General features: G+C 45.9%; 2 protein-coding genes across 5 annotated transcripts in view; one reads left to right on the top strand and one right to left on the bottom strand.

Annotated features, from left to right (window-relative positions):
* The window catches only part of RBKS (ribokinase), a 97,989-nt gene that overhangs the window by 14,822 nt on the left and 55,448 nt on the right, over nt 1-27,719 (bottom strand). For 2 of the 4 annotated variants that reach the window (XM_047782381.1, XM_047782379.1), the window contains 2 exons: nt 26,577-26,668; nt 21,944-22,132 (listed from right to left, as the gene is read on the bottom strand). In XM_047782381.1, the coding sequence (XP_047638337.1) occupies nt 21,944-22,132; nt 26,577-26,668 (281 nt within the window). Of the gene's footprint in view, nt 1-432; nt 543-13,583; nt 14,135-21,943; nt 22,133-26,576; nt 26,669-27,719 lie in introns of those variants that run through there. The other 2 variants (XR_007135176.1, XM_047782380.1) reach the window with 2 other exon arrangements.
* Nucleotides 1-27,719, top strand: part of MRPL33 (mitochondrial ribosomal protein L33) — a 69,221-nt gene that overhangs the window by 27,586 nt on the left and 13,916 nt on the right. The gene's annotated exons all lie outside the window — the stretch shown is intronic.

Genomic DNA, 27,719 nt, shown 5'->3' with positions numbered 1-27,719 from the left:
GGATGACTCATCCCCCAAGCTGCCGAGGGACCCTCGCAGTTAAAGTCCTTGCATTCCTCCCCGATGTGTTAACGCATTCCATCTGACAAGCAGATACCACTTTCCTTTCTTTTCAAAACCTCTCCCTACCCAAAGCAAGGCAGAGCCCAGCGGACCTGAATTCCTCAGCCAGGCTCAAGGTTTGCATCCAGGGAAAAGGCAAATGGGACGACACGGGACTAAATCCCCAGTCAACGGATCATTTCTTCACACACACACACACACATACACACACACACACACACGATTATTGCAAGGGGCTCAGGGAAGGGACAAGAGAACAGTGCAGACCCACCAGGGTCCCTGCTACCTCCCCCCCACCCCCACCCCTGCCGCTGTGCAGGCAGGGCCGCTGAGGTGGCACTCAGGCGCTGAGCTGCTGAGGTGGCTTACCCTCAAGCGAGCCTGGTGCACGTCCTGCTTTGCTCTTGCTTCCAAGTTCCAAGAAAGGGCTTCTACCTTGTTCCTGTGCAGGAGATTGCGGCACGACCATCTGGTTGGCCCTGGGGGATAGAAGTCATTCTTTGTCCTTAAAGGGTGACTCATGGATCGGCAGGAGACACGGGGTCATGAAGCCGGGGGAAGGGGCATGAAGCCCGGGGAAGGGGCATGGAGGGAACACACAGCTGGTATTCAGTTCTGCCTGCTCCCCTTTTGTTCGCCGTGTCACCTGTCAGGATGGTCAGCCGTCCGTGAAGCTGGGGAAAATGTTTTTCTCGCGTGGGAAGATGTGTTCTCCTCTGGGACAAGGCAGTAGATGGTGTGGACTCAGACTTTAAGCCCCGATTGCACCATCTCGGCAAGTGACTCAACCTCTCTGGTGACTATTTACCTGTGACGTGGGAATCGACCCCATAGGGCTGCTCTGAGTACGGAATTGGATAATGTACGTGAAAAGGCCCAGCACACGCCTGCAGCACAGCAGGTGGCGGCAGAGATGGGGACAACTGGATGGTTTATTCTCAGAGGCCCCTTAACCGCCTGCCCCATGGTCACCATCCCGCGGATCCTCGGGCCAAGGGTTTGTGCTGTGCTGTGCTGGCTTTGTGTTCCCAGCTCAGAGGAGCAGAGGGACGCTCTCACAGTCAGGAAGGCAGGAGGGGCAGAAGCGTGGCCTGGAGCTCTTGATTACAGGGAGGCCAGGCTCCAGAGCGTCCTAGCACTCTGACCATTTGTCGGTGCTGGGGTCTCTGAAATGCATTTCTCTGTGTGGGCAGGGGAGATACTTTATGAGACCTTGAGAGAGTCTGTGAGCAGGAGAGTAAAGAAATGTAAAGGGAAGAGTACCAAGGTCATTGCAAGACCAGGGAACCCGGTAAATCTCCTGCTTTCATTTGGGTGGAGGGACAGAGGGAGAGGGTTCTGGAGAGGCCTGAGCTGGGAAGGGCCGGCCGACAGCCCGGGCAGGAGGTGACCTGCTGGCAGGGAAGGCTGTGTGCCTCCCCTTGCGCTGCTGCTTAAGGGAGGACCCTGTTTTCCATCACAGCACCGGCCACCGGACAGAGGGCTCCTTCATTCTTGGGTATGGGGGAGGATGCAGACCTGTCCAATTAAAGTTTCATCGGAGGGCAATTAGGAAAAAAAAAAAATCTCTTAAAAGGCTCCTTAGGACGGATGGGTGGTGAGTAATGAAAAAAAGGTGTTTGAGCAACACCAAAATTGGGCCTCTTGCCACAGGGAACTGCCAGTGGCCCCATCGGGGTCTTTGGTGCATTAAGAAGCCCTAAGCAGCGACCTCCAAATTGCCAGGCTCCCTAGGCAGGTGTTGGTAGCTCCCTGCTCTCTTTCCACTGAGCCAGAAATTCCTACATCTCCCAGCCAGTTCCCTTCCTGTTTACCTCAATCTCCGTCGCCTTGGCCACCAGTGAGCTGCGGGCAACCCCCAAACCCTGGAGTGAGGATCTGAACAAGATTAGAGCTGGCCCGGCCCGGCCTGTCTACCCACGGCAGGAAAGGGCGAAGGTTCTTTCCTGGGCAGACAAAACGGAGCAGTCTGTCTGATAAACACTGCAGGAGATAGATGCTGCTTACACAAGAGCCCTGTTTTCACAGCTCAAATCTGAGGATTTCTATCTTCTCTTATCAGCGAGTATTCACATCATAAGAATGAGATCATACCCTTTCTAACCTCAACCTTCCAGCTTCCGTGACCAGATCAGTTTAGGAGCATCTTGGTGGATAGTGGGAACCCAGTTTTCTTATCATTATTGTGTAAGTGCTGCTGCTTGTTATTCTAAATAAATCAGGAGGGAACATGGACTAATCATTATGTCATAAATGTCCATGACTTTGCCTTCAACTATTAGCCGTCTTAATTTACTACAATTAAATTTCAATGATTCGAGGGAGATAGTCTACTTTTCAAATACCCTGATTAAAAGAAAGCAAATAGTTTCTGCCTTAAAATATTTCAAATGATCATTGTTTCATATTGATCAAGTGTGAGACCACATGTAGCAGAATTTTGATGCGATTTTTAATTTCTGGTTTTTTAACAGAACACAATTTATCAACAATCTGACTTAAAAAAAAAGCTTGATTGAGATATAATTCACATACCAAATAACCTGCTCATTTAAAGTATACAATTCAATGTGCTTTAATATATTCAAAGGGCTGAGCAACCACCACCTCAGTCTCATTTTAGGAAATTTCATCCCCCACAAAAAAATCTTGGACCCATTAACTGAGTCACTCCTCATCCTTTCCTACTCCCCCCAGGCATAGGAACCACTAATACACTTTCTGTCCTTATAGATTTATTAAATAGGCACAAATTTTGAGCAAAATCATTTCTTATTCTGCTTGTTTGTCTTTTTTTGGGGGGGTGCACCCATGGCCTAGGGAGGTTCCCAGGCTAGGGGTGGAATCGGAGCTGTAGCCTCCGGCCTACGCCACAGCCACAGCAACCCCAGATCCCAGCCACATCTGCAAACTACACCACAGCTCATGGCAAGGCTGGATCCTTGACCCACTGAGCGAGGCCAGGGTTTGAACCTGTGACCTCATGGATGCCAGTCAGATTCATTTCCGCTGAGCCACGACAGGAACTCCTTCTATTCTAATTTCATAATTAACCAACAGCTTATTTTCCCATAATTAACCAATAATTTAGTCACAATTTACCCATGAGATTCATATCGAATCTCTGGGTTTTAGCTGCCGTTTTGTGTGAGAAGTGACGTTGATGTCGGCCCAGTGGGAACCGTTCTGTGGTACTAACACTGCATTCCCAATAAGCACCAAGGCAACAGATTTAGCTTCCTTCCTGCCCAGATATGTTCTCTCAACAGTCTGTAAAGTTTTAAAGTTAAATTATACATGCACCGGCAGCTTGGTGTTTAAGAATTCCTATGGCAAAGTTGTTTATAAAGGCTAACCCTAACCTCCAAGGGAAAAGTCCAACCACATTCTTCTCACGCACAGACACACTGACTGGTCTGTTTTAAAATCTTGGTTTCCATCGATCGGATTTGCTCGAGGGATTTTCTTTTTGGTCCTCTCTGCAATGACTAGTTATGCGGCAATGGACACTTCGCTTCCTTCCTGAAGGTCATGACTCCCTGGCACAAGGCTGAAGTGAGGAGGTGCAGACCCTTTCACTGCCAGCGTGAGACAAGTTCTGGGCATGAGAGTGTAGTGCCCACACCCACGGTCCATCCTTTGTGACCATTACTCAGCTTTCCACTGAAGAGAACATGTCTGAAAATGAATCTATTTTTCAAGTCTCTAGTGGTCACTAGTCAGGCAGTGGTCTTCTTAACACCAAATACATGGGTGGGCTGAAATGGCAGGATTTTATTTCATTTTTAAAAATATTTGTTTATACGTTTCTTTTCTTTCTTTCTTTCTTTCTTTCTTTCTTTCTTTTTTTTTTTTTTTGCTTTTTAGGGCTGTACCTGCAGCATATGGAAGTTCCCAGGCTAGGGGTCTAATCGGAGCTACAGCTGCCGGCCTGCAGCACAGCCACAGCAACGGAATGGCAGGATTTTAGATACATTCACCAAGGTGATGAATCAGTCATTATATAGACAATAAGGTGGATCTGGCCAAGGGAATGATAAATCCAGGCCTTTCCTAAGTTCTTGGCCCCGACATAAAGCTCAGACTACCAGCATCCTGCCTGCATGACACCACTTTCACTTTTCATAGGACTTTCTGGTTTATAGAGCATATTTGTAGACGTGATTCACTTTGAATCTCCTTCCAGTTTTGTGTGGTAAGCAGAGCGGGTCTTTCATTTTCCAGATGAGAAACCGAGTATGAGAACTTGCTCAGGGTCAGCTGGCTAGGTGGCAGTACTGGGCTGTCTCAGTGGAAGGCCAGTCTCTGTGACAGCAGTCCCCTGGAGGGAGGCCACACGTGCACTCCGACTTGGCTCAAAAAGAACGTCGTTCTTTAAAAACCGGCAGCACATCTGTGAATATCCTCAATGGAGGCAATATGTCATCTTCTAAGTCAGTCTCAACCTAGAGTGTGCGTCAGAATTGCCTGGAGGGCTTGTGAAAATGCAGATTCCTGGGCCCCGACCCCAAAGGTTCTGATCCAGGAAATCTGGGGCGGGCCCACGGTGCTTGTTTCTAGTGGGTTCCTGTTTCTAGTGGGTTCCGAGGACCACGCCCTGAGAATGACTATCCCAAGGAATTTATTTCTGGAAAGAGTGAATCATTTAAATCCACGTCTAGTGATTAAGGTGGGGGAATCAAGCTAGGGCATTCCACCAGTGGCCAAAAACAATGCGCAACCATAGAGAACAATACCGGCTCTGAGGGAAGTCTGAACAGAGAGCGCCAGAAAGCTGCTGAGTAATGGCATTTTGACCGGACTAACCTCTCTGGATGCGTGCTAAAGAATTCTTCTCTTAAGCGTTTAGGAAAACCTCACACAGTCCTACATGCCTGAGACGTTCCTTATCAACCTTTTATTTTCCAGCTTCAGAAAAACCAAAGAAACCATGGAAGTGACACCCACATTAGAGAGAATCAACATCAAGAACTAATCACTGTTTACGGCAGCCGCAACTCGTCAGGCTGGTAGCGCGGGGTCCTTTCTATGCTGCAAACCCGATGGTTGTGGAAGATGAGGGGAAAACGTTGCCTCTTGCCACCCTGACTCTTCCGTTGAGATTGGAATGGCAGAAATGCAAAGAGCTCATTTTGAATGCCAAAGATAAACATGCAATATCTTATGGGGGAAAAAAAATTCTAGCAGGAAAGAAAACTGAACCACATTAGGTACTGAAGCAGGGAGTCAATCCTTCATGTCACGGTAGGGGGAAAAAAGAGGTAGAGGCTGGCTTAAATATTGGTTCTAATTTTATTTTCAATTCTACATTACATTAAACTCTCCTTGTACTCCTCTTTAATTTACACCAACTGCTGACACAAATTGGTGTGCCTTCTCGTCTTTGACATCAGTATTTCTCTTGAATTATGCATTTCCATCTGGAAGGAGGTTTATGGGGATAAAGCCTTCTTTCATTTAGATGGATAAGAACAGAGAGGGATCAATGGGGGGGGGGTGTCAAATGCAAAATCAAAGTAAGTGGGACAATAGATGTTCAAGGCAGCATCTCCCTGCCCCAAAGGATTGTAAATGGTATTGCAGGATGACTCTGGTCTTTCCATTTTCAGCATATTGATTAAAATTCAACTAATGGAGAACAAGGAAAAACTGTACCAACCTACATTCCAGAACAGCCAGATTCTTCACTTATTGGTACCGTATTTACTAACCATTTATAAGAGTACGATGATCAGAATAACTGCATCACTTTGATTGGATCTAAAATTGAGTCGAAGGCAAAAGAAACCCCCATCCCGACGCCCCGTGTTTCCCCCATCCCGACCTCCCACGTGAGTGTACTTAGCTGTGCTGTGTCTCCCTTAGGGGTCAGCACCGTGAGCTGGTCTGGCTCCATAAGTGGGAGCCACCCTGGTCTAAGTCAGCCAGTGGTCCACACGGACAGATCGTTTGCTGGCTCCATCTGGGTCATGACTCAGTGTCTCAGAGTCCATTTTCAGTTTCTGATGTTTGATGGGTCCTGGGCTGGCCAGTCACACCAGTATTAAAACGGACATTTTGATGGAGCTGTTTTGAGCTAGCTTTATCCTATAAGCAATCCGTAGCCATCTCTGAAAACCCTCCATTTTCAATTGTTACCCATCACCCACTCCATCCCGGGAAGCTCTTTGCTTTGTATGTGGCTTGATGGTTTAGAAAGGAGGAGATGGGAGTTCCCTGGTGGCTCAGCAGGTTAAGCATCTGGCATTGTCACTGCTGTGGCTCAGGTCAAAAAAATAAAGAAAAGAGAATTTTATGTTTTAGTGATAATAATTTCATGTGAAAAATGTTCCTGAAGCAATGTGGTCACGTGAAAACAGCTCGATCCTAAGTTCTCTGGCTGAAAATGGCTCTGTCCAGCAGCCATGTCCTGATGTCACGTCCTCTCCAGTACAGCCCTGGTTTGACAGTGGCCAGCCTGCCTGAAGAACCTGTGAGGGTCTACGGTCAACCTGGGGTCTGGCCCTGCTCTGGCAGCCTAGGAGTGGGCAGGCCACGGGCCCTGGCCCCTCTTCAGGGGCAGGGCTGGGCAGTGCTCGCTGCCCTCTGTCACGGCCCTCACTGCTCTTCTGTCTGCCTGGCCACACAGAATGGCCCGGGGAGATTTAAAACTGGTTAAATACCTCATTCTGCCCCAAATGTTTGTGGTGTATTAATTTATTCTACAATTTAAAGAATTCCATTATGAATGAAAGAGAAATAGAATCCTGAGTATGAGCTAAAACTGGAATTAAAAAGGCCCATTCTTCCGGCACTATTAATGGACGCTTTGTTTATAAATAACGTTATATATTGGTGAATAAATGGCACTTAAAACTCAAATGTCTGTTAGTGATTCACAGGGTTCCGAAGACTGCCCTTCCCTTCTGTGGTCAGCGATCTTTTTTCTCTGTGACTCCACTATTCTAGACAGAAAACAGTTAAGCCAATATGATTTAGTACCTCACAAAAGATGCCGCTAAAACATTTTCTGCCAAATGTTCATCTTCGAAACAGCTGCTTTTTTATTTCCGCGAGAGGTACTTGAAATAAGATCATTGTTCTCTGTGAAAACTGCAGGCTAAATAACATAGAGCTATCAGATTATTAAACAGCAAAGGCATCTGATAACATTAGCACCAACCACAGGTCCCGCTTCTGCTGATGCACAACATTTTGAGTAATTAGTCATTGCACAATATTGTATTTATATCCTTTTTTTTGCTTGAGCTGTTAGGCCACAAAATCAGCAGGCAGTTGCTGTTATAAAAGGGTTCTCTGGGTTATTTTTAAAGTTTCTGCTTCCTTACAGTTGCTGTTTCACTCTTGGGTCTGGGGCCAGGTCTACACTGGGAAAACGAGGGAAGGAACTGAGCAATTGTTCTGCGAATCTAACTGCTGAAAGCTGGTGTGGATGTGGGTGCCTGGGCTGGAATACCTGGTGTTTTTTGTCCACACAACCCCAATCCATCACATACTGGCTGACTCGTCCCTTCATTGGGGGACAGCGTGTGGTTTCACGAAGGCTGTGTTTCTCTAAGGGGTAAGCCAGTGTCTAGAGCACAGGCCACAGTGGGGGATATCTGAACTAGCATTATGTGGCAAGAGTTTCCTTCAAATGTTATTTACTTTAAATGAAGGATAAGTTTCTGCTCCAGATGTTTCTCTGCGGCAGAGATGAGTGATTTCCCTGGAATGGGGGTGGCAGGCAGCAGGCACGCCCCATCGAAGGGCACACAGGAGTCACCAGAGCGTTGCATTTCATTTTCTTCTTTGGTAAATGACACAGGTGTCTTCCTGTGCCATCTGCAGAGAATCACTGATGATATGAACTGCTTCTCATGAGAGCAGGTCTTAGCTCTTAGGTGAGTCAGGGCTCCAAAAAATGCTGAGAACCATGGAGGCTGCTCGGATGATCTATTTGTTTTGACTGTGAAATAAACATCTTAGTTCTCCCCTCATTTTTTTTTAAGGAAATGAATTGCTGTTATGTCCTCTGAATTCTTAACCCACTTCTCCACATCCCCACTGGCCTAGTCCAGGCTGTCATAATCTCTCAGATCAATGCAACAGTCCTTGCCTCCAGTATGGTAAGCTCCAATTTATTCGCCACACAGCAGCCACTGTTCGTCTTTTTATAAAGTACAAATCTCATCAAATCTCTCCCTTCTTAACCTCTGTCAGTGGCTCCCCAGTGCCCGCAGGAGAAAGTGCAGATGCCTGTGGCGAGCGAAGCCCTCGCGACCCATCCGTGTTGCAGCTTTACCTCCTGACACTGAGCTCTGCTCCTGTGCGTGATGCTCTTTCCAATGAGAACGACATGAAAAGGCAGAAACAGGACCTGGTCTCTGGCCTTTTCATGAGCTGCTGCCTCTGCCTGGGTTCTTCTTCACCAGGGTGAAGCCTCACCTTCAACTCACCCCCCTCTCCTGGCCTCTCCATGCTGGTTCCCTGGGCTCTGGGGCCAGGCCGGCAGCTCAGCTCCACTCCCATGGCTCCTCGCCACCACGGCACTGCTCATTCTTTTTTTTTTTGTCTTTCCAGGGCCACACCTGCGGCATATGGAGGTTCCCAGGCTAGGGGTCGAATCGGAGCTGTAGCCGCCAGCCTAGGCCAGAGCCACAGCAACGCGGGATCCGAGCCGCGTCTGCAACCTACACCACCGCTCACGGCAACGCCGGATCGTTAACCCACTGAGCCAGGCCAGGGATCGAATCCACAACCTCATGGTTCCTAGTCGGATTCGTTTCTGCTGCGCCACGACAGGGACTTGGGCACTGCTCATTCAGACTGTGTGGGGGCTACGGGCCCTTCCAGACTGAAGCTCTTTGTGGCCAGGGTCTGTCTTGTGACACCAGTGTGTTACTACGACACCAGCTCACATAGAAAATTCAAATCAAGCAGAACAAATGAGCGCACGGCGGGGCGGTCCCCACTCCATTTTGCTATCACTGCCCACCGGGGTCTTTTCTATTTCTTAAAGGACTGTTTTCAATTCTGGGGGGCACCTTTGTTTTCCCAACCCTGGAACTATGAGGATGCTTCAAGAATAAAGTGCCAGGCAGCCCCAGGATCCTGACCATGAAGAAACCCTATTTTGGCTTCTCTCTCTAGTAGTTTTAAAAGACGTGAGGAATAGAAAAGAGAAGGTTTAAGATATATGGGCTCGGAGTTCCAGAAGCAGAAGGTTGAGAAAACAGAGGAGAGGTGATAAGAAAAAGCAAATGGTCGAGAACTTTGTAGAATTGAGGAAAAACACAGATGCTGCGATTCAAGAAGAACAGAGTCGAGAGCCGGGTAAAGAGGAAGAAGTTCTTATTCATTGGACTTCCTGCAGTAAAACTGTAGAAGGGCGAAGGTCAAGAGAAATACTTATAAAACAGTACTATTATTCTGTCCAAATGTGTTTCCAATTAGATTCCCCCAGGCTAAACCTAAAAGTTAACTAAAAGAGGGGATTTTCCCAACGGGGAACAGGTCAGTCACAGGGAAGTCCCCTAGCAAAGGTGACCCTGGCCTTGTCTTTTCCCAGTTTTGGTTTGTTTTGACCAGAATGGGAAAGGATGGGAACCCTTCAGTTTCTAGAGAATCTTTCAGGGGCATGTAATTCACCTGATCCTGGTGACCCCAAGTCAGATTGCTTTTTCAGGGCTTGTCCCAGATGACAGTGTGCCCTTGGGAGCAGGAGGAGCAAAGTGAGAAGAGTGACTAGTTACCCCTTTATTTTTATTTTTATTTTTTTTGTCTTTTTGCTATTTCTTTGGGCCGCTCCCGCGGCATATGGAGGTTCCCAGGCTAGGGGTCTAATCGGAGCTGTAGCCACCGGCCTACGCCAGAGCCACAGCAACGCGGGATCCGAGCCGCGTCTGCAACCTACACCACAGCTCACGGCAACACCGGATCGTTAACCCACTGAGCCAGGCCAGGGATCGAACCCGCAACCTCATGGTTCCTAGTCAGATTCGTTAACCACTGCGCCACGACGGGAACTCCAAGTTACCCCTTTAAAATCTGTCCCACTGAACACATTTACTCAGCCACAAACACACGGCACTCCTGCCACTCACAGGTTACCTACATGGAGTGCGAGCTAGTGACAGTGAAAATACACGAAGTCAGCACACCACTGGCCTCACACGCACATACGCAGACGTTCACACAGAGGACACACAGTGGTTCCCAGGCTGTGACCTGCACAGCTTTTACTCATTTCTGGGTCCACCTCTGTCGGCAGCATTGAGCACCGAGGGCGATGGGCACGCTCCAGCTCCCTGGGCTCTATAGTTTGGCTCTGAATGGTTTTTTCACCTCCGTATCCCGCCAGGCCTGCCCAAAAAACATCTTCACACAATAGACACCATGAGGAGACCTGCGGTACAGTCCTGGCCACCCGGCCCTGAGAACACTCCTGAGCTATTTCCTGTCCCTTCGGTTAGGCACCTTCTAGGCCACAGAACACTCTCAATCTAGATTTAGATTTTGCTCTCTGGACTCTCACTTTTTTTCCTCTGCATCCTCCGTCCACCTCCAAGCCCCCCTTCTCCCCTGCTGTTGCTCTTCTTTTAGTCTCTGGTGGCGTGAGTTCTGCAGCAGGGCCGGGGATCCCAGGTCCCCTTGGGGGCCCCTAAGATGTCCAGCACTAGGCAGATGTACATCAAGTCCAGTTCTGGCCATGGGACGGTACTTTAGGAAAATGGAAAAAACAGCCTGGTATCTGGCCCTGGTTCAGTTCCTCAAAGTGAAGATGACATTTCGGGTAAGCAGTTACAATTAGATTTTTAGAGCCCTGGGTTTTCAATGGATCACATTCAGGCTTTAGAAAGATAATTTAAAATATTTAATTCTGCCTGATTAGCTCGTAAATGAGCTGATCTGCTGATGAGGAAGTAATGTAATAGAGGTAATCTGGCCCCCTGGCCTGACAGATGTCTTGTGCCTTGTCGATCAGTCTCTTTAGCAATTACCTTGTCCTCTGGCCTTTATTTTTTTTTCTTTGAATAGTCAGTGGACTTCTTTTTGTCATCTTCATCTTCTCTGGCTGCCAGAGTCAGCAGAATTTGCACAGACCTCATGCCCACGTACTGGTATCATTCCCAAGGTTAAGATGCCTATTTCAGAGCCGCATTTGAATATGCATTTTCTTTATTCTCTGATGCCAATTTCAGGGATGTCCTTTACCCTATGTAACTTTTTTTTTTTTTTTTTTTTGGTGGGGTGAGGGGAGGCTGGCCTTTCTATGACGGCAGGTACAACAATCTAAGAATATGTTTTAAAATGGGAAACTGGGTAATTTTTCATTTACACATCATTTTTTTAAAGAAGCATTTGTATCTGAGATTGATTCTTTCCCCAGGCATATTCAACGCGGCACTGAAGGAATATAAGGAATCCTGTAGATCTTCCAGTGCCTGAGAAAACACTGGGGCTCAGTGAGGCCAAGTGACTCTTAAACTCACACTAGTTACTTTCCCAGAAGGAACTGGAAATCTTTTGTTATTTCAGGAGGGCCTGTTGTTATATGCCAAGCATTGTATCAGGCATTAGGGTTGCCCAAAAAGAACTCTTGAGGATGGATAGGCGTTTGCTGGGCAGAGAAGGAGGAGTGTTTTGTCTTTCCTTAAACTGGAGAACTAGTTTGGGAAAATTCAAAGAGAAGAATTATGTTGTCCTTGGCTTCTCTAGTTAGCACCTTAGGCCCTTACTTAAAGAAGTTTAATGAAAAGATGTTTTGGTTACAGTCTCTCGGGGTGGTGTACCTCTCCTCCAGGTTTGATCATTCACCGACAAGAATGAGCGGAAGTGATCTGTGCCTGCACCTTTGATATCTGGATGGTACTGTCCTGCTACATGCCATCTATGCAGTCCAGCTCCGTGCCCTGCAGAGGAAGATGCTGGAGTTGAATGGCACTGGGACCTGGGTTTCTCTCCAGGAATTCACCACCCTGTGTAATGGTGAGCGATGTGAGCTCCTGGTACGTGCTACCTGGTAATCCACCCCCGTGCCAAATGATCCAGGCAAAGTGAACACTGAGACACTTAGGGGCCTACTGATGAGTGCTGGCATGTCCTGAGTCAGGCACCGCTCCTAGGGCTACACACGGATTATTGTCTTTAAGAGAGGCTGCACTGTGCTGCACAGAGCAGGACGTGCTGTTGCAAGATCCGGAAGCTTCTGAAGGTCTAGAGAAATGGAGCTATTACAGAAGCCTATATCATGATAAGTGACAAGGAGTCAGTGCTAGGATGCTAAAGAAGAGAGAGTGGAGGCTCGGCAGACTGCTACCAAATCAAGAGCCAGCAGGATATGTTAGAGAGCGCATGGATGTTAGAGCTGGGCAGCCAGAGAGGCCCAGAATCAATTCCTGGCTCTGCCACCTTACCAGCTGCACGAGTCTGGGCAGGCTGTTTATCTTTGGGAGCATACCTTCCTCCTCTCTAAAGTGGGCATGAGTTCATCGTGCAGGGCTCTTCTGAGTCTGTGACAAAATGTATCGAGTGCAGCACAGGGTCAGGCTTGGAGTAGTCCCCTGCTTTTCATGATTACACAAAGGATCCTCATGTCCCTGAGAACCTATAAGAATCAAGGACTCAGAAGTCGAAGACGCCTCACAGATCACCCACTCCAGACACATCACGTTTGGATGCACAACCTGGGCCCCAAACAAATGAATCATGTGCCCAAAGCTGGCTGCTAGTTACCGGCTAAACCAGGACTAGAACCCAGGACATCATCTGCCCTTAGCCCCTGGGACCATGATTACTACTGAACCATATGCAAAACTCTTGAGATATTTCACCAAAAAAGGTGATTTAGGTTGGTCCTGCTAGTTGGCTTCAGCTCATTTTCTCCTCCCAGAGCAGCTGAGTTTTCGGCATTCTCTTTAGGTCACTTCTGAAGCTCATTTGCTTTCCTGTGAGCATCGGTCTACTTGGGCCACATAACGAAATACCACAGACCAAGGGGCTGAAATGTGCTCACATCACCTCTCTGAGGACACACACAGAGAAAGGGAGCTTCTGGAGCCTCTTCTTATAAGGACACTAATCCTATGGGATTAGGGCTCCATCCTTAGAACCTCTTTAATCTTAATTACCTCCTTATATGCCCTATCTCCAAATACAGTCACTTTGGGGGTTAGAGCTTCCGCATATACATTTTGGAGAGAACACAATTCAGTCCAAAGGCTTGTCTTACATACGTTCCTCCATCCCTCATAAGCCCTTCCATTCAAGTCTGTTACAAATAGGAGGCAGGTTAACCAAGAAGTAAACAAACGATTAAGTGCCTCAGCATGAGGCATCTCCGATGGCCTGGCCCCTTTTATATCTCCTTCGGGTCATCCAAAGACCAAGAAATGTGGCAAAACCAAAGTCTGATTCATTCTGTTTGTTATCACTAGCGAGCATGAGGGTTGAAGAGTTAAACTGAGATATATAGGCAGACGCAAGAAAACTTGAATGTGAGTGAAGTTTCTCTAAAGATCTGCCATGCATTTGAATGATGAACAGAAACAGTGCAGCTTTGACATTTATTCTGATATTTCCAAAGGCAACTGTATAAAATAACATGTTTTTGAGGGAAATTGTTTCTTAAGAAAGATTAAGAAAAAAAACTGTCCCAAGAGTGTAGCAAGATATCCAGACTTGAGGAGGCTCAAGTGCTGTGGATGTCAAGGCCATGCTGACCTCCTTCTTTGGCCTCAGGACTGCCCATTCAGAGGTCGTCCTAAGTCAAAGGGCCGCTCAGCCCACAGATACAGAGATTTGGGGATGTTGCGAGGTTCTTTATGAGACCAAGAGTGAACTGCAGCCACTGTGGCTCCTTTGAGAGACGAACGCCTAGTTTGCTCTTTGAGAAATGGTATCACTATTTTACTAGATGTGGCTCCAGTAGTTTTTTGCTGTGTCCCAAAGTCATATTTACTCCAAATTTTAAAGTAATACATGAAAAATACAGGTTTATGGAAAAAACACAAACAATAAAGAAAAACTTGGAGTAGAACATAGAGGTCCTCCTTCATCACGTCTTCCGATCCCTCAACTATTCCTCTTCCTAGGAGTAATGGCAAACAGTTTGGTGGTGTTTTGTTTTTACTTTGAATTATACTTTTTCTTTTAGATAGTTGAGTTATTTTAAAATCAGTGGCACCATTCTATTATTATTTGACCTTCTCCTACGGATGATAATGTAGACCTGTCTGATTGTTTTTTTTGGTTATGACAACCAAAGCGGAAATAAACATTCTTATACGAACATTTATATATGTGAATACTTCTGTCGGATAGATTCTTAGAAGGAGATATACTGGTCAAAGGAAGACATATTTTAAAAACCGGTATTGTCAGATGGCCCTCCAAAAACATTCTCTGAATTTAGACCCCCCCCCAGAATTCCATGAGAGCATGTGTTTTCCAATTTATTTGGACTTTGACATTATCAGTCTTTATTTTTTGCGGACCTGATGGGCAATAAAGGTCATCTGTTATCTTGAATTGCACGTTTCTGATTGCTTGTGGGGTGAAACACTGTCTCATCTCTTTATTTTTTTGTTTTCCAGTGAATTGCCTATTTCATTATTAATTATTCATTATTTTTAAAAGTTTGATTTTTTTTAAGTTGTAGAGCCTTCTTCTAATTACACAAATTAACCCTATGCTGTTGCAGATATTCAAGTTTGCTGTTAACAAATATTCAAAAGTATAGATATTCAAAATTATGCATAGAAAAATCTGGATGGATTTACACTAAAATGTTAACTGTGGTCACATCTAAGTGGTAGAATTGTGAAGATCTGACTTTCTTTTTTACACCTTTCTGTTTTGTCTGCTCTTTTCTCCTCTTGAACCCTTCGTATGTGTTAATTTCATGAGAGTAGAACATGAAAAAAAAAAATTAGGGGGGTAAAGGTGATGAAGTCTCTCAAAGCAATTCTAAAGGAGCATTTCCCAAGGTACTTTGAGTATTGGCAGCATTAATAGATACTTAATTCTCTTAAGGTCAAAATTTGAAGGAAACAGTAGTCACTTCTTAGATAATGAATTACTATGACAGTTAAAGTTAGTCTTATTATTATTATTTTATAATTAGCTCATCAGCACCCAAGGTTCTATCCTTCTTTGCCCACAGTATTTTATGGCCCAGTCCTTTCTCAACTACTGCCGTCAACAGTGAGGGGCACTCAAACATCTTGCCTATAACAGAAGTTTCTGGATAGAAATGTGCAAAGTCTCTATTCAACGACAAAATGGCTACCGAGCTACAAAGACCCCTCAGAAACTCTAGCAATTATGAGCAAAGGCAAAAATGTATGATTATCAGAAAGGAGGTGGGAGAAGGAAAGAGTGGTTTTCTGGGGAAACACAGTTTAAGGAGTGTCACAAAGACTACCACGGGCAGAGTCAGGCAAGAACTAGTGAGTGCTCGGTCCTCTCAGCAAGACCATGGCTCAGCCTGAAACAGTACTTGAGTTTGCCGGAGCTGAGAGACCCCACTTGAGAGCGCAGAAATTCAGTGGCTCTGGTTACAGCTCACAAAATCTGTTGGGCTTTCCACTGGCCAGGGGCTGGGGGTGGGAAGAGGGTATAGGTTGGGGAAGTCACACCAAGACGGAAGTAACACGGCCCTTCAGATGTTGGATTTTCAAAGACTGAACTGTCATTCTGGATGGTCCCTTGGAATTGGATTAATGGGAGCCCATCCTTGAGAGCAGCCTGGCTGGATGAAGGCCAAACCCCAGGAGGAGGGGAACATGCCAAGGAGAGGTTACCTTGGAAAGCTGTGGGTAACCTATCAGGCCCAGCAATCACCCCACCCTCTTGAGTGCCACCATGCCAACTTTAATGGAAACTATTCCATTTCCTACTGGCGCAATCTCTGGCACCTCCGAACAAGTGTGAGTACTCTAGGACTCAAATGCAATGGCTAGAAAGAAAGAGGAGGAGGGAATAGGAAAGATGAACCCCCACACTCTGGCTTTTGATTCCTCTCAGCTTACTTACATACCCTGACTTATGATGATTTATTACAAAGCAGGTGGTCCTTGAGAAGACAGATTTAGCCTATGAGCTGAATTCTTGAAATTAAGAGTGTCTTGGAGTTCCCTGGTGGCTCATTTTCCATAGATTTAGCTGCTCTGGATATGGTAAAGGATCCAGTGTTGTCAATGTTCAGGCTGCTGCTGTGGTGCGGGTTCGATCCCTGGCCCAGCAACTCCCACGTGGCATGGGTGTGGCCAAAAAAAAAAAGAAAGAAATTAGAGTGTCAGTGTAAAACCAACTATAATGGAAAAAAATAAAAATCATGAAAAAAAAGAGTGTCAATGTAGATTCTAGGACTTAAACCATTTACACGCAGAAAAGCAATGTATAAATCAGGAATTTTATAGCGCTTATAGGCCAAGGATAATTAATGTTACAATATATCGTATCACACTATCACCATGCTTATGTATGTGTGACGCTGACTCTGGAGTGAGTGAGTACTCAGTGCAGTCATGAACACAAGAAGGCGAAGCCCCTCACCTTCAGCTTGGAAGGACTTGAGTGAGGACACCAGCGCCATGTCATTCTGAGGCTGAGACTCAGAAAACATCGCGATGGGAAAAGAGGCGCATCTGTCATGTCTTCCAAACTGAGCTGAGGACATCTGCAGCTACTGCCACCATCTCACTCTAGTACATCGGGAAAAACGGATGTAAAAATAGAAGTGATATATCCAACCATTAACACTGAGGCAAAACCCAATATAGCAGTCTGCAGAGGCACGGGTGCAGAGCGGGTGATGGCTGGTCCTAGGGCAGGCGGTCCCTGGGGACGCCGTGCCAGCTGACTCCCGAGGGTCCACCGTCCATGCATCCCTGGGTTACCGACATCCCCCAAGCCTTACTGAGGTATGACTGGCAAGTACAAATTGGATACATTTGGGCTGCACAGCATGATTTTTTGTTAAGGGGTACATCGAAGCGACGAGGAGGAGGAGGAGAAAAGCCAGAAGGTTCCAAACGGCCTGAGAGCAACTAATACCCTCCTGACAGGAAAGTGAAGGAGCCCATTTGTTTCGGAGAAAATGGCTCGCTGGGAGTCCCTCACCTCACCGTGGGAAGCAGCTCCTCTTTACAGACGTGGGAAGAGGCTGAACGGCTGTGTGCAGAACAGGCCAGAATTTTAATAATGAGCGTGCTGGATGAGAGGACAAAGACAGCAGAAAAAAGCCGAGGGAGAGTCTACACCCAGAAAATAACTACCCTTGCTTCCTGTGTCACCTCTGTTCTGCTGGGGGCTGCCGAGCGCGCAGGCGCATTCGGTAGAGCAACTAAGTGGAAAATCCTTGATCATAAAAGTATCCATTCGCGAAGGGCCTTTTCGTTGTGTTTGTTCATCCATTGTTTTCTAAATCGAGGTATAATACACATTCCATAAAGTGCACCCTTAAAAAAAGCGCACCATTGAGTGGTTTTGCGTATTTCCACAAGGTTGTGTAACCATCACCACTATCTAATTCGAGGACATTTGCATCACCCCAGAGAGGAACCCGACACCCGTCGGCAGTCCCTCCCTGTGCTTCCCTCTCTCCAGCCTCTGATAACTGTCAATCCGCTTTCTGTTTCTGTAGATGTACCTACACTGGATGTCTCATGTCCGTGGGAGCATTCGAATGCGGTCTTTAAAGTCCGATTTCTTTCACTTAGTACAATGTTTTGGATGTTCAGCCAGGCTGTAGCATGCATCAGTATTCTTTTTATGGCTGAATAATATTCTATTGTAGCCTATCGTATACAACCACCACAATTTGTTTATCCGTTTATCTATTGATGAAAATTTGGTTTGTTTCCAGTTTGGAGCTGGTATGAATAAGGCTGTGTGAACATGTGTGTATAAGCTTTTGTGTAACATAGGTTTTTATTTCTCTCAGATATATACATGGAAGGAGAATTGGTGCATCTGTTGTAACTCTGATCTTAACTTTTTGAAGCCCTTCCAGAGTGTTTTCCAAAGTGGCCATACCATGTTACACTCCTATCAGCAGTGCTTGAAGGTTCTAATTTCTCCACATCCTAGGCAACAGTTGCTCTGTCTGTTTTTGATTATAGCCATCCTACCGGGTGTGACGTGGGATCTCATTGCGTTTTGCCATTAAAAAAAAATTCATACATATATATATACACGTATATATAGTTTAAAAAGACAAGGCTTAAAGTGTTAATGTCCCATTCCTCTCCACTCCCATTTCTAGGAGGCAAATACTTTAAATTCTTTTATTAGTTTCTTTTGATATTTATCTTCTATTTCTGGTAGTATGCTTACACTGTTTTATTTATTTATTTATTTAATTTATTTTTTTTTTTTTTTGGTCTTTTTGCCATTTCTTGGGCTGCTCCCGCGGCATGTAGAGGTTCCCAGGCTAGGGGTCTAATCAGAGCTGTAGCCGCCGGCCTACACCACAGCCACAGCAACTTGGGATCTGAGCTGCGTCTGCAACCTACACCACAGCTCACGGCAATGCCGGATCCTTAATCCACTGAGCAAGGCCAGGGATCGAACCCGCAACCTCATGGTTCCTAATCGGATTCGTTAACCACTGAGCCACAATGGGAACTCCTACACTGTTGTTTTAAAAAAAATCTGTTAAAAAAATCTTATTTAGGTAGTATCTCTTAAATTCCAGTTCTTGAATTTGAGCACCTCTCTTATCTTTGTCACTGTGCGCGCACGCGCGCGCGCGCGCGCGCACACACACACACGCTCACTTGATCCTTCTATCTCCACGATATGATTATAATCTTTTTTTAGTGAAATCAGTAATAGGCACTTATGTTGTTTGAGTATACATTCCTAGCCAGGTGGTCTGCAAAATGTATATTTGCTTAATCATAACTTTTCTTAGGCTCCAGAGGACCTAGAGGCAAAATTCTTTTTTTTTATAAAAACTGCCTCAGTTTTCTATATATGAATTACTCCTTCTCCCTTAAATTCTGCAAGGCAGCTAAAAATCTCGGCATAGCCAAACACACTGGATATCTGGATATTCCATTCTTTCTTTTTCCTTTATTTTTGTTTCTGGGCCCCGTTCCTTCCAGAGCCTGCTGCTCTCCTGCTCTAGTCTGGACTGGCTGGGCAAGGGCTCCCTGCATAGCTATTGTCCTTCACTGCCTCTGACTTCTCTCTTACGCTGCCTGTTTCCTGGATCCCATATCTTCCTGTCTTAGTTTTATCCCAGTTTACAATAGCATATCTTCCAGTAGCTTCTCTATTCCTCTGTTCCTCCATTACTGTCTTCTTTTGTGCTTAGATATCTTCTCGTGTACCATTTTAATCCTCTTGTTTCTTTTATTTTGTTTTTAGTTCTTGTCTCAGTGATTGCACTGGTGATTCCAGTTAACACCTTAACTTGACCTAGTTGGGACTGATACGAACTTGATTTCAGTAGCTATGAAGTTGTTGATGGATGCTTTCGTGCTACCATGGCAGAGCTGAGTAGCTGTAATACAGCAGGTGTGCATATGGCCTTTAAAGCCTCAAGCTTTTCCGTCTGGCCCGAGCCGATCCTGATCCAGGGCCCTGACCCTCCTGATCCCATTTTCTCTCCTGTCTCCAAGTAATCTGTTCTCTCTGAACTCCCACTGTTTTGCACCTTTCCCAAACCTATAAGTTAACTGCAGGGGCTCAGAAACCACATGAAAAGGCACAAAACAGTATCGAGTGTGACAAGCTCCTCGGTGCACACAGCTGTATGTAATAAGATGCCCCAAACTATAATCCATCACGATCTGTGGAATCTAAACCTTCAACATGAAGCGCCTCTGAGGATGATTACTACTGATTCAAATCTGAACATTTCCAAGGCTAGTTTCTCCATCATTGAATCCTGTGCCCACACACTGCCTTTCCGTGAGAGTGTTCTGGGATTGGGCACAGGTGGTTTTTCTCTGCTCAGTGTCCCCTTCCCAGCCTCTGATGAGAGTTCTTTGATTTGGATTTGACACCAAGGATGGGGACATGACCTGGGGCACAGTGTGGTCTGGGGACTGGCTGCTGGGGGCCACCACCCGGAGGGGGCCCATCTGAGCTCAAAGCTCACTGCAAGGCAAGCAGAGCTGATAGGGAGAATGAGCGAGCGAGTCCCGATGGCGTGGTCTGGCCTCTGCATTCTGCTGGGCCTTCCAACTCTCCTGATATGCGCACCCAATAAATCCCTTGTTCTGTGGAAGCAGTTTGACTGTGCTCCGGATGCTTGCGAACAAAAGGGGTTGTAATGACGCAGACTTTGAAAGCAGAGGCCAAGCCATTTCTGGGAAGCCAGGAGGCCCAACATCTCAAGGACCCTTCGTTGTATTTTTATTCATTTATTCATATGGCGTTGCCCATGGCATGGGGACGTCCCACACCACAGCCGTGACCTGAGCCACAGCAATGACCATGCTGGCTCCCCAACCTCTAGGCCACTAGGGAACGCCCTTCATTGTATTTTTAACAAGAGAAGAACAGATTTCTGCCTTAGTTCAGAACCTGGCATAGTTTTACTCTAATGCAGGATCAATCTCAGAACGACTAATGAACCTCTCAAATTCAGGTTACTGTCCTTCTTGACCAAATAGAGAAAAACGAATGATTTCAAAAATAACTAAATAAGATGGGAATAACACCATCAAGCACAGTTTATCAACCCCCGTTAAAGCACATTTTGAAAGGCAATCAGGATGTGATTTCATGTAATAGGAGCATTCCTTGCACTTATCTATTTCAAAGCATATTCATATCCAAAACGTCATCAGATGCCCTGAGGCTTCTTTTTTGATAAGTGACTCACATTTTAAAGTCTTTTCCAAGCACAAAAACAAACACATTTTAGAAATAATATGCCAGTTTCTTATAAATACAAACCCTACAATTCTTATGCTTCCTCAACTCTAGTTTCTTGTGCCTGATGTTTACTTGTTTTTCTAGTCTAGGCCATCAACAAATAATTTTTATTTCCCCAGCTTGAGAGGAACCCTGAGTCTTCTTCTAACTTGTTACCTCTGGTCCCTGCTCCGTGGCCACGTGACTGTCCACTGAAACCGCTTAACATAGCACCTCACACAAGGGTGTCTTGGTTTTGAACCTCCAGCTGTTCCTTCCTTGAATTAGGATTCTGAGCTAGTTTCTAAATCTGTAACATGAGGATAATTATAGTACCTACTTCGTGTGGCTGCTGTCAAGATTAAATGAGATGTATGTGAGAGGAACGCAGTAAGCACGTAGTAAATGCTGTGATTATTTCTTGGCTAGAAAAATGGGTTCTGCTTACCAGAGCTCCTTGCTATTTCATTCCACACAAGAAACCCGGTGAATTGTTTACTGTTTGTTTGGGGGTTTTTCTGGTGTTGCGGGGGGAGCTGCACCTGCAGCATGCACAAGTTCCCAGGCCAGGGACTGAACCTGTGCTCCAGCAGTGACAATGCCAGATCTTTAACCCACTGAGCCACCAGGGAACTCCTGGTTATGGTTTAAAATCCAGGCCCCACGAGGGGAGAGGCGGTCCTGGCCATCATGATACACAGGCACCTGATACATGGCTGGCACATAACAGGTATTGAATAAATGTGTATTTAACGAATGAATGAATATAGGTAATATGGGTATAATTTTTACTGACATTCCAATCTTATGGATGTGGAAACTGACTCAGAGAGGCTAAGTGGCGTGCGTAAAGCCCACATGGGTCAGAGAGGGTCGGGGTACGGCTCTGCCTGCTTGTTCTTGTCTTCCACCACATTGCCTCTGAGGGCCTCTACTTCATGATCCCAAAATTCAGCTGCTGTATCTAGGTTACGAAACGACGGCTTTCAAGGGCCAAAAAGGGTTCTGAAATGGAAAAACCTACCGTAGTATCCACAGCCTTGACTTTCTCTGTGGGAATGTGTTTCGGGACGGGTTCTGTCCGTGACAGCATCACACACCCTTCAGCCCCTAGGGTGATGATCACAATACAGCAGCCCCTTTCCAGGAGCACCTGCGCAGCCTGCCCGGCATCCTCGGGGCTGCGGACCTCAAGGCCGGTCAGAATCTCAGCCTGCAGGACACAAAAAAGAAAAGTGTTTTTGGAAGATGCCTCCCTTCTTCTTCTTCTTCTTCTTTTTTTTTTTTTTTTTTTTTGCTTTTTAGGGCCGCACCTGAGGCATATGGAAGTTCCCAGGCAAGGGGTCGAATTGCAGCTGTAGCTGCCAGCCTACCCCCCAGCCAAGCAATGCCAGATGTGAGCCACGTCTTCGACCTACACCACAGCTCATGGCAATGCCAGATCCTTAACCCACTGGGTGAGGCCAGGGATCGAACCTGCGTCCTCATGGATGCTAGTCAGATTCGTTAACTGCTGAGCCACGACGGGAACGCTTTCCCTTCTTTTTCATTACAACCGATGCAATGGGGGAGCTTTGGTGGACACTGGCTCAGGAAAATAGATAACTATGACAACAAAAACTGGCTATAAAAGACATTCTTGGGACAACTGGTGTAAGTGGAATGTGGCTTGGAAATTACATAGAATTACTGTGAATTTTCCTACGTGTGATGATGGGATGGCGGCCCCTCCCAGGAGATGTGAGCGCAGGTATTCGGGGGTGAGGAATCATGTCTGCAACTTACTCAAAAGATTCAACCCAAACAAAAATAAATACACACAGGGGAGAGGGGAAGCCAATATAGTCAAATCCGAACAGCTCTTTAGGTGGAGAGGATATGAATATTCACTGTATTGTGCATTCAGCTTTTCCTTATTTATGATGATTTTCATAATAAAGTTGGAGCAAAGAAACTTTTACAAAAGAAAGAAGGGAAGGGCACAGGGAGGAAAGTAGAAAGGCAGGGGCCACTGCCAATGATTTGGGTGTAAACCGTACCCATAAATTTCACCCTTAAATTCCCAGAGGCCTTCATTCTCTGATGTGGTACTTTTTTTTTTAATTTTTTTTATTTTCCCACTGTACGGCAAGGGGGTCATGTTATCCTTACATGTATACATTACAATTACATTTTTCCCCCAGCCTTTCTTCTGTTGCAACATGAGTATCTAGACAAAGTTCTCAATGCTATTCAGCAGGATCTCCTTGTAAATCTATTCTAAGTTGTGTCTGATAAGCCCAAGCTCCCGATCCCTCCCACTCCCTCCCCCTCCCCCTCCCCCTCCCATCAGGCAGCCACAAGTCTCTTCTCCAAGTCCATGATGTTCTTTTCTGTGGAGATGTTCATTTGTGCTGGATATTAGATTCCAGTTATAAGTGATATCATATGGTATTTGTCTTTGTCTTTCTGGCTCATTTCACTCAGGATGAGATTCTCTAGCTCCATCCATGTTGCTGCAAATGGCATTATGTCATTCTTTTTTATGGCTGAGTAGTATTCCATTGTGTATATATTGATGTGGTACTTTTAATACACTTTGACCTGAGGGCTCAGCCCTTCTTAATTCTAGAAAAAAACAGCTTGTGGGTTTTCTTAATATCCCTTCTCTGCAGTTCCCTCCATTTTCTCCTGCCATCCCTCTAAGTTGACAAACTGTCCTTCGTTTCTCTAACTTCCTCTTCAATAGTTAAAACTATTTTTCTTTCTGCTATTTTTCTAGGCGAATTGAGTTTTCTACGTCTAGGTGAACTGATCTAGAACCTTTTTCAGCTCACCAATTCTTCATTCCATTCTCATGTTTATCTTTCTAACGAGTACGGTAACATGTTTGAAATGACTGTTTCTCATTTTCAAGACTCCTAACTGGTTTGTTTTCATAGCCACATCCCGTTGTTTTGATTCTGTTTTTCTTTCGCAATGTCTTCTTTTTTAGTGAATGAGCATCGTAATCCTACTTAAAGGCTTTTTGGCATTGTTTTCTTATTTGCACTTCATCTTGGGCAGATTCATCTTGAGACTGTTAACTTTGCTGCATCTCTTGCAGCACAACGTCTCTTCAGCCGATGGCTCCCTCTGACCACAGGGAGTTGGAGAGTCCACACATTTCACTCCCATCAGGCTTATCCTACCTTTCTAGTGGTTTCACAGCTGCACCCGCTAGGTCCCTGAGGGTCTCTAACCCAGAGCCAGGTGTTAAGTCGGCCAAAGGGAGATCCTGCTCTGGGGTTATATTGTTATTGGCTCTACCGCTAATCCAGGCACTAAGTCACCAGGTGGCTTGGTTTCCTCCCTGATCAGAGGCAGTCCTTCCGTCCCATCTCTGCAGGTTGGGAGCCTTATATGTGTTGTGGCCTCAGGCAGCAGGCACGGCAGTTTCTTCCACCTTTTTTCCTTAGCAGGGGGGCCTTCGCCCAGCATCTCTGGTTTCTAGCCACGGGAACTGCCCCAGTCTCCCATGAGTGGCACACCTTCAGTGCCCATTACCCACAGGAGGCAAACTTCCAACCATCTATGTCAGCTTCTGGGCTGGAAGTACAGCCCACCGAGGGCTGAAGGCGCTGTGATTCTGCTCCATTTGTGATCTGAGGAGTTAGCTTGCTTTCGAACTTGTGAGTATATTTTCATTGTCTCTTTTTATATTTATATATAAAGTGGTTTGTGTGTGGCATGGAGTATCTGAAAGCACGAACTTACATTGTTATCATGATTAGAAATCATCCATGAGAATGTGAAGCTTTTAGGTTTTTTTTTTTCCATTATGTTCTTGAGATGAATTTACTTAAAGACCATAGTTCATTCATTTGTTCATTCATTCAGTAAGCATTTCCTAGGTGCCAACTATGTGCCAGATGATAATTTCCAAAGACAACTATCAGTATATATCACATCGTACATGCTCTTTTCACACTGTGACAATGACAATCTTCTACTGAGAGGTGGGTGCCAGGGTGGACCTTCCTACCTCAATCAGTAGAATGCACCAGAAGAGATGCTCTGTGACTTCCAACGCTAAGTCATGAGCCAGCATGTCTTCTGCTGGATTCTCGTGCTCTCTCTCCCTCACTCTCTGTCAGACTAGATCTTGCTGGAACCCCAGCTCCCATACTGGGAGGTGGCCCAGGCCGCCAGGAGAAGACAGGTGTACATGTTCTGGCCAACAGCCAACATCAGCTAGCACACATGGGAGTGCAAGAAGCTTTAGAGGATTCCAGCCCTCAGTCTTTGCGTCTTCTAGCTGAGATCCCAGATATCGCAGAGGAGAAACAAGCCATGCCGTGCTCTGTCTCAGTTCCCGATGCACAGAAACCGTGGCGGACACTAAATAATTACTACTGTTGTAAGTAAATCTGGGGGTAATTTATTATGAACAATAGATAGCCACTGGGACACGGTAGCAAAGAAGAGACGTCCGTGCCCTCCCAGGAGCAGACAGAGGTATGGAACAAGCACTGTGAGCTGTGATGAGCGTTTGGAGAATCAATGGAGATGCGCTGTAACTGCCTAGCAGGGAAACCTATGCCAGTTTGGCCGTTGAGGGTAATCTAACTTCTTCTTGTGAAATGGTCATTGTCTCCCCCGATTCCTTTTTCCTAGCACAATGCCCGGCCAGGGTGGTTGCTCAAAAATATTGCATAACCTACTGTGGCTTCTTATAATTAGTTTCCTTGTGGCAGTCTTCTTTCTTGTTTCCTTTATGTTCTGAGAGATGAAGTTAACAAAAAAAAGGCAGGCCCGGAAATCCCAGGAACCTTCCTTCAGCCTTTGTGTCAAGTGGAAAGCTGCTATTAGAGCTCATTAATTACAAACTTTCTTGCTCTGTAGGTTGTGGTGTAGAATATGTCTTGCCTCCCAATGTTGGGGGAGAGTGCTGGTCTCATACCGTCTGGCCTATAAAAGGGAAAACACTGAAATTTGCTTCCTAAAAAGCTTCAGATGAGTGGTATAAGAAGAACATGTTGATAGAGATTTTATGCAGACAGGTACATTATGAGCCGCAGCTGCACTGAGAGGTGCTCCCCCAATGGAATGGCCACCCAGGGCTTCCCGAGGCATCAGTGGAGGACCTGTATCTGTCCACCAGTGCGATTGCAGGGGCTTCACGGCAGAATGGAGCAAATGCTCGATAAAGTATGGGATTCTCAGTTAAATTTGGATTTAGATAAACAACAAATAATTTTAGAGTATTCTTATTATTAAGAATACTCTAAATAGAGTATATTATTCCTTGTTTATCTGAAATTCAAGTTCCATTGGGTGTCCTGTATTTTTGTTTGCTCACTCTGGCAACTCTAAAACGAATGGTAATTAGTCCACGGAACATGGAATGATTAAAAAAGAAAACAAAACACTACTAGTCATGAGGGCAGGGTGGGGACTAAAATTAGCTGAGGTTGAATAAAGGCCCGATTATAGGTATGACCCAGGGAACCCTGTTTCCTTTGGGACTCACTAGTTTCTTTTTCTCTAGGTCCCAGTCAACTGAAAAAACCTGTTTTCAATATGCCCGAGAATTCACAGGCAACAAGTGCATGTGGCTAGTCCTGCTTCTGTGCTTTATCCACGTACATGAAAGTCTTTTGGTTTCTCAAGGAATGAACAAAACCTTCTATCCGTACCTCGCTTTCATTGCAGCAGAACACATCCGAGAGGGTGTAGAACCGGGGGTCCAGGTCGGCAATGGCTGGTGCTGGGTTGAACAGTGTTTTCACTACAAAAGATTGCAAAGGGTTCGGTGCTTAGCATTTTTAACGTGTGCATCCGTAGACATTCAGGAAGGGCATCCCCAAGTGCACCCACTTTCCCCATTAAATTAAAAATCAACTTAGGGAGTTCCCGTCGTGGCGCAGTGGTTAACGAATCCGACTAGGAACCATGAGGTTGAGGGTTCGGTCCCTGCCCTTGCTCAGTGGGTTAACGATCCGGCGTTGCCGTGAGCTGTGGTGTAGGTTGCAGACGCGGCTCGGATCCCGCGTTGCTGTGGCTCTGGCGTAGGCCGGTGGCTACAGCTCTGATTCAACCCCTAGCCTGGGAATCTCCATATGCCGCGGGAGCGGCCCAAGAAATAGCAACAACAACAACAACAGACAACAGACAAGAGACAAAAGACAAAAAAAAAAAAAAATCAACTTAGGTACAGATGTAGAAAAGCCTGGAATCCCAGTTTCCACGAGAGCCTGGTAGGAATTCCTTCTTATATCCATTGGCTCTACCTTTTCCTTGGCAACATTTCGGCTTCAAGGACAAGCATCAGTATTTACAACTGAAGTGATTACAGAGTTGTGGCAAAGCGCAGCAAGATCATTAAAGAAAAATGTAAATGTCGAGGCGTGAAAGGCCAGGTCTAAATGTGGACACGCAGGCTGGTGGACATTTTTGTGGGCTACTTGAAGCACTTAGTTGCAAGGCTAGTTCATACGTCCATTTTCCAGGAAAGAAAGAGATGATAGAAAGGAAACAATGAAGAGCTCAAACATTTCCTGGTAAGGGAGTTCCCGTCGTGGCGCAGCAGAAACGAATCCGACTAGGAACCATGAGGTTATGGGTTCAATCCCTGGCCTCACTCAGTGGGTTAAGGATCCAGCATTGCCGTGAGCTGTGGTGTAGGTCGCAGACGCGGCTCGGATCTGATGTTGCTGTGGCTGTGGTGTAGGCTGGTGGCTACAGCTCCGATTGAACCCTTAGCCTGGGAACCTCCATGTGCCACGGATGCGGACCTAAAAAGACAAAAGACACACACACACACACAATTTCCTGGTAAG

Source organism: Phacochoerus africanus, chromosome 5 (assembly GCF_016906955.1).
Source record: "Phacochoerus africanus isolate WHEZ1 chromosome 5, ROS_Pafr_v1, whole genome shotgun sequence".
NCBI classification, from domain to species: domain Eukaryota; kingdom Metazoa; phylum Chordata; class Mammalia; order Artiodactyla; family Suidae; genus Phacochoerus; species Phacochoerus africanus.
This window is presented reverse-complemented; position numbering and strand designations above follow the sequence as displayed.